At 46.1% G+C, this 7,371-nt stretch overlaps 1 protein-coding gene across 1 annotated transcript; it reads right to left on the reverse strand.

Moving 5' to 3' along the window:
- Nucleotides 1–742: 742 nt before the first annotated feature.
- On the reverse strand, nt 743–3,669 carry LOC135935790 (uncharacterized). Its single transcript, XM_065478350.1, has 2 exons — nt 3,393–3,669; nt 743–2,965 (listed from the first exon to the last, which is right to left on the reverse strand). Exons 1-2 carry the CDS (start codon nt 3,414–3,416, stop codon nt 1,448–1,450), a joined length of 1,542 nt encoding a protein of 513 aa, XP_065334422.1. The 5' UTR covers nt 3,417–3,669; the 3' UTR covers nt 743–1,447.
- Nucleotides 3,670–7,371: the final 3,702 nt, after the last annotated feature.

Here is a 7,371-nt window from a genome sequence, read left to right on the forward strand (position 1 = left end):
AAGCATGTATTGAGGGTACTTCAAAGGATTGTATTTTAAGCAGTGAGCGCATGAAAAAGAGAGCCCGCCTTGAAGCTTTGTCTCCTTTTGCAGACAATTTGTCAAAAAATGAACAGGAGCTGTGGATTTATTGCCTTATTCTGATGGGAGAATTCACTCGGTCGGCGAAATTTTGTATGCAATCAAAGTCATACTTAAGGAAAATAAAGACAGGTGAGCCATTATTTATTGCCTTTTTTGCTCGACTTGGAATGAAACAAAAGCACAAGTTTACGCGAATTAGCCTTTTTGGTGCGCGTGATTGAAAGGCGTCTGCGTGTTTACGCTGAATACTAAACTGAAACGCAACCATAGCCAGAAACGTTATTTTCCGAGTACTTTCAAAACTGCAATATTTCCTTATTTCGAACCGAGTTGGTGGCTACGCCTAAATTTTTACCCACATGCTGTGGTTATCCGAGACGCAGTAATTTCATCCATAATTTGGGTTCCCGAGACGTAATTTGTAACTGCCAGAAAAAAACAGTGTTGCACAATTCATGAGCCGCGCAGAAGCTGCGGTGAAACCATTTCACGTGAATCGCAGTATTTATTGCTACGAATTCACTGATCGGATTTATTGCTCGAACCAAAGCTAGATTTATCAGTGTCTTTGATTGTAGCAATAAAAAGACTAGCGGTAATTAATTTTGTGCTTTAAAAAGGATGAGATATTTTCTTGATTAAAAATAAAAATGCTTGATTCTTATCACAACTAATTTATTATCGTAGATTCCAAAAGCAGAAAAATAAACAGCTAGACAATATTATTTTCTAGTCCTGCTTCATCTTTTCAAATGTTATGTAATTCAATGTATCGCTCTCGTGTTTTGTCATTTTCAGGATCTTGCAAAAATCGCGTTGTCAACCAAACCAAACCGTTTTGATATCAAAGCTATATCGCGTGAATGGAGTTGAGTATCGTGCTGAAGAAATCTCACAATTCGCCGCGCTCTCGGAATCTCTCACTGCCGTCTCGTGCGACTCGCCAACCACAAAAACGTTTAAAGATATGCATAAAATAACACCGCTCGGTTTAATTTAAAAAAAGTCCATTACAAAATCCCGTGCACAGCAATACTGAGGCCCGCCCTTACGCTAAAAACATTTAAAACTAAATATAATATCGTGCTGCCATCATTTTCCACTTTTTTATAGTCTTTTTTGTAATCACTTGTATGGCAAGAAGGAATCCGCGTGCGCTTTTTGTACTCAATAAAAGTCGTCGTCCAATTAGAGTCCGCGGTGCGTTGAAAAAGTGGCAGATCAAAATCGAGCAAGTGCATATTTACGACTTTTACATGCACCGCCGAGACACAAAAAACCCTCTGCCGCGGACGCCGACACACACACACAAGAGCTCCGATTTCGATCAGCCACCCTTTCGCGCACATTCTGCTGAGCATGTTCAGTTGGATTCGATGTAGACGGGCTTGGTCTGGTGGTCCTGCACCCTCTGGTTGGGCGACACCTGCGTGTCGTGCACGGCGGCCACCGGCACGGCCCCGAAGAAGGTGGCTTTTTGCGAGATAGAGGCCGGCGGGATCGCCTGCTGCTCTTTCTGCTCCTTCTGCTCAGGCTGTTTGGGCTGCTCGGGCTGGTCGGGCAACGACAGAGCCGCCGACCTGGTGTTTGCGATCTCCTCGGATTCCGGCGGCGGAGCCACACCCACAAACACTGGCACCGTTTGTCCGCCGAACGACGCGAATTTGCCTTCGGGAGCTGGATTCCTCAGGCCGAGGCTCTTGCCGGTGCGGTGCAGGTGCTGCTGCTCACGCAGACTGGGCGCCGAGTAGGCAGACAGTTGGGGCGGCGCGGCGGCGGCCACTGCGGCCCTCCGCAGGTGCTGCTGCTCGCCCTGGGGTGCGCCGTACGGGTGGAAGTGGGAAGCGTAGGTCATGGGCTTGGTTCCCTTGGCCGCGCCGTAGTACTCGAGGTCCTCCTCCACGCCCTTGAGCCCCTCGCTCACGGTGTAGATGCTGTCTGGCGGGTGAATTTTCTCGTCGTTGTCGTACTGCTCGTTCTCTTCAGCCTTCACCGGCACGACGGGCTCCTCGGGTTTTTGGGGCTGCTCCGCAACCTCAACAGGCGTGGCAGCGGGCAGGTCGGACTGCTCGGCGAGCAGCTTGGCCTGCAGGAAGAGCCGGGCGAACAGCGACTTGGCGGCCACCACCTCGGGGGTGTCTTGCACCTGTTTGGGTAGCACGCTGGACGCTTCGTCCTCGTCGAACACCTGGAAGCCGTCCCTGCCTGCCGAGTACCTGACCTTCACGGTCTTGCCCTCAGGGTCGACGTAGCTGTAGGAGCCGCGGACGGAGCCGTCCAGCGACCTGGCTTCGAGGCGCGCCTGCTGGGGGCTGCTGTAGCCGAAGAGGATGTTTCCACTTCCGTCCTGCGATTGGAACAGAGTGCTCTCAGATTCTTCGTCCGACGAGACGGCCGTGTACGAGCCGGGGCTGGGTCCGTGCGTCATGACCGACGGGGGCGCGTCATTGGCGAATCCGTCCTGCGAGTAGCCCTCCTGGGATGGCTGCACGTTGCCGAGGTGCGCCCCCTGCGAGACGACCACGACGGGCGGCGCCGCGGCGCGGAAAATCAGGCCGGGGGCAATCTGTCCGGCGTCGATCACGTTCTTGGGGTTGACGACGGGAGTGGCGGGGCCGGGGGCTGCTTCGACTACGGTGGCGTCGTCGGACACGTCGTTCAGCGGGACTTCGTTGCCCCGCACGAAGGGCTTGGCGACCGCATCCGACACGGGGGTCGCGGCCACTCGGTGCGGCTGGTAGTACGCGGGGGTGGGCACGTAGGGGTGGTAAGGGGTGCGGAAGTAGGCCGCCGCCGGGCTCTGGTGGTAGTAGTAGACGGGCTGGTGATAAACGCTGCCATAGAAAACGGGTGTGGAGAGTACGCTGCCCAAAAGGTAAACCTGTAGGAAAAGGACACAAAGCGAATGCGTGAAAAATGATGTCAGAAGAGGCGAAGGAGATTAAAATAACAAACGGCTCTCCGAGCGGTCGCGACACGAATAAAAACAAGGGAATTCATTTTTACGTGTCCTCGACATACGTGCAAGTTGGCCACAAAAGTGGCCAAGATAGGCGTTTATAGTTTAATATAGTGCTCTAAATTACGCTCCGCAAATGATCTCGTTTAACTTGAAACACGCCCTGGCGAACCGAATAATGTCACGTATTTAGCCTTGAAACCGTGCCAAGTTCAAAGTCAAATTAAAAACCTCATCATAATTTGAGCGCGCGTGAAAAAAATAACAATAACTCATAAACCACAGCACAAAAAGCGCGACGGAAAAGCGTATAGGTGCGCTGATAAACGAACGATAATCCTTTACTTACGAGGAGCAGCGCGTGGCGAAACATGGTGTGGTCAAAGGAGTAGTGTCGCGAGGCGGGGAGTATCAGGGCATTTATAGCAGAGCGCCCCTGCAGCCATCGGCGCGCGAGGTGAGCCTGCTTCTCTTCTACTACCTCTGCTGTTGCTGCTGCTGCTGGAGCTTCGGCAGGCAGCCAGGCTATCAGGTCAAACGGCAAAACACGCGAGCTAATTGGTTCGATTGATAACACTGCGAGCTGCCAACCGCATCGATCGCTTCGTCCGCGGAGAATAGGCAGCTCTTTTTGCGACTCGATAGTTTTCTGCGGCCGTCGCTCGCTGCGCAGCACGCGTGACAAACCTGGAATTTTTCTCCAATTGTGTGTGCATTTATTGCTAAGTGAGCATCTTTGTTTGAGTTGCTCAACCAGTGTGGGTGCTGGTAAACAATCGGTGAACACATTTTTGCGCTACTGACTCACGTAAATTATGTTCAAACGCATTGCATATTAGCCCATTCTATTACGCGGCAGTTGCGTCAGTCGGACGAAAAGAATGGTTTCCTTGTGTGGCGCAGAATTTGAAAAACGTGAGTGAGCGGGCGGTGCGGACGGACGCGAATTCGCAAATGTATATTTAGAATGTGATTTACTACTGCCAGATAAAGGAATCGTCAGAAATTCGGTCCCATTTCAATTAGCATATTGCAGCATTAATCCCTGTCTCGTTTAAACGAACATTTTATTTTCCAGTTTTCCCCTATCAGATCCATAAGTGCAAATTTACTTTCCGAGAAACATGCATGCTGCACCAAGAGATGACTTTTTTTGCAGCTTGGAAGGTCGAAAGGCAGCCGTGATAATTTATTGCAATCGCTTAGGAGGGAGCTGTTAACAATTAAAACGTTGGCCTTTAATTAACACGAGGGGCTTTTAGTTAGCAGCAGCGAGCAGGGATTTTTGGAGCAAAGTGCATCAACGCATGCATGCATCATTAATTAATTCAATTAAAAATGTCCACGAGGTACAACGAGGTAGTTGTTGTTGTTGGTAATTGCATATATAAAACGCGCGATACACAGCCTCGGCGCGATGTTTGCTGCGCCGTCCGTCGCGGATAATGTCAACTCGCAAATCTTGTTGCGCTGCTATGCGGTCCACACCCTTTCGGAACAATTAAAAAAGACCGCATTGGCGCCGGAGAACTGCACGCTGGGTTTCTGCCTCCATTTTTCCTTTCGTGCTTTCGGATTTAGTTCAAGGCGGGCTGCGATATCACGTCAACCACCCACGACAATTAATACATAGGATCGGGCATATTTCACACTTTCCGCTGCCGCGCGACAGCCGATCTTTATATTCGGATTATTTATTCAAATTAATCTCCGCATCAGCCGCGGTAGCACCCATTTTAAAGAAAACGATCCGCTCAATAAATTTCCAGCTGCACTCCTCGCATGCATGCATGTAATCGAATACAGTTGTGCGAATGGACAGAGCCATTAATTTCGAGCCAGCCAAGTGTAGGTGCGGTACCTGCAGAAAAGACGCGAATGTCGGGCGCATTTGCATCTGCGTGGAGGAAGTAGCACGCGGAGAAAAGAAAACGGCGGCGGCGGCAGCAACTCCTGGCGAAATTAATCCAAATGCCTTCGCATCGCGCGCGAGATGATTATAAATTCAAGTCGTCTGCCCGCGTGCCGCTGCTGCTGTTATAGGTAAATGAATTGTTTGACGGCCGTTTGTTGTTATTGGTCCCATTCAAGGTTGAGACAATGCACAAAGAGCGGCTGACATTTTTATTGTCGCAACGCACGACAGGTCTTTAACGTTAAAAGTACAAAGATCAAACATGAAAATTTGCTTTTGCCATAAAAAGCGAGTGGAGCGGCATCCCGAGAAATCTCCAAAGTCGCCTTTTTGCACGTTCGATCGGCTGGTCGGTCGGTCGGCGGGCGCATTGTGTGCACGCAGCACTGCCATTATTTAAGAGGAAAATATTACATTCTAAGGGATTGTTCGTCGTGCTACGTGTACCAACAGTTTTATGGCGCGCCGAGTATGAGCAAATAATAATAACGAGCTCGTCATATCGTTGCCATTTTATGTGGTCGTCTCACAGCTTTTGACACGAGGACGAGCGATTAGTTTTTTATTAAGTGCAACATACTGCACCTTCGTGGGCCGAATATCAGCGCTATTTACTGTGGAAATTCAGTTGCGCAGTCACTACTAGTCGAGTAATGCGTTTCGAAAAAGACATAAAATTTCAAACTGGTTTCAGGAGCGTCTCGGTTTTTGCTGCTGTTTAAGCAGTTAAATTTGATTTCGTTTTTAAAAAGAGGAAAACAACACATCATTAAATTTGTTATTAGTGAAGATATAACATGATTTAATCTGTTTTTAAAACAACTGACAATGAGTAAAAGGTTATCTCAACAATTGCAAGGCATTCTTAATTTTAATTATATGATTCATTCCAAGCCGAATCTCTTAAGCTTTTAGTGTTTCATTGTTTCGTTAATTGCCAAATTCGTTTTTATTTTTTGCCTTGATTGGTTTGCGAATGCCTTTTGTTTTTCACGGCAAAAATAGTCGTTCCCAGAGACTGGTAAAAGATTCGGATTTAACGAAATTTCTTAATCAGTGTAGCTTATTGATTATCAGCAAAAATTACTCTCCAAGGAAAATTTATCAAAGAAAGGACTTTTAAAAATAATGCGGCTCTGTATTTTACACCGATTTGAATCCAGCTGTAATCTAGTTATTTCTTCGGCCCGATAATTCAACATACATGCATTTAATTCCAACTTTTCTGTTCTTAATATTGCCCTAATTTTTTAGTCTTCTTAGTGCAAAAATTGCTTAAAATAAGGCTAGAAAACACTAAAATCTATGAATAATATGAGAAAAAGCATTTCTCCTTTTGAGAATACTAATTATTTCACTGCAGTTTTTAACTTTGTCCATACGTTGGAGATAGTCGCTGCTTAACAAGAAAAAAGGTTTTTATAGAACAATATTTTAGAAATGAGTAATAATTCAAAGATTAAAAAATATATTTTATTATTAGTCGTATAAACAGAGCTCAGGATAAAATAGTCAACATAATAATTTTCTCACGTTAACTTATTCTTAGAATATTAAATAATCTTTATCTTTGAATAAGAGAATCGCTTTTGCAGACTCTTTAGTTTCAAAAGTAAGTTTGTTTATTTATTCTTTAGGCTTTTAAGATGAGTGAGGACTAAGCCTTGAACTTTAAAGCTTCAGAGAGAGTTCAATTAAAATATATTATGGTTTGATCATCATGTTCTCTCCAACATTATACACAATTTCCTCACCAAAACATTCAACGTTTGTAGCCAAGTTAGCCAATTACGGCGATTAATTATAAAGCAGCCAGTGTGGTCTTTCCTTTGAGAATTCCTGCATACAAAATCACTATGGCGCATCTAAACGTTTAAAACAACCGCAGACTGCTCGACTTTTAATGTGTAAGCTGATACCCGAGAGAGAGAGAGAGAGAGAGAGAGAGAGCCGTTAAGCAATTTTTCCATTTTATAATATGGTCTCGAGAGTGTGGCTTGCCTGTTTGGTTAAGTGAATGACTTCATCCCATAAAATTATTGCTTGTGCGCGCAATGAAAACATCTGAACGCGTCGCGGTGATAAACAAATGCGTCTCAAATCAAATAATAATCATCGCGAGGCCTCGACGTTTAAAAATAAAAAGGAAGCCAACGACGCGCTGCAAAAACTATTCCTGGACACACCCAGCATTCAATTTTAAAGATCCGCTACATTCTCCGCTGACGCTGCTCCATAAAAAAACGTGTTGTATAATACTCATTTGGTATTGCTGCCGAATATGCATACATATATAAAAGCAAGGGATTTGGATGAGGCGCTGCTTTGGGCCGACGTATATACGTGATAACCATCACGAAATAATTTTCCTCCTCATAGAGAAGAGATGCCATACTTTAATTTAATTAACTGG

This window comes from Cloeon dipterum, chromosome 1 (assembly GCF_949628265.1).
Source record: "Cloeon dipterum chromosome 1, ieCloDipt1.1, whole genome shotgun sequence".
Lineage (NCBI taxonomy): Eukaryota > Metazoa > Arthropoda > Insecta > Ephemeroptera > Baetidae > Cloeon > Cloeon dipterum.

Coding starts and splice junctions, on each gene's coding strand:
- LOC135935790 (XM_065478350.1), bottom strand. CDS start 3,416: ATGTTTCGCCACGCGCTGCTCCTC. Junction 2,966..3,392: donor TTCGCCACGCGCTGCTCCTC/GTAAGTAAAGGA, acceptor CTTTTCCTACAG/GTTTACCTTTTGGGCAGCGT.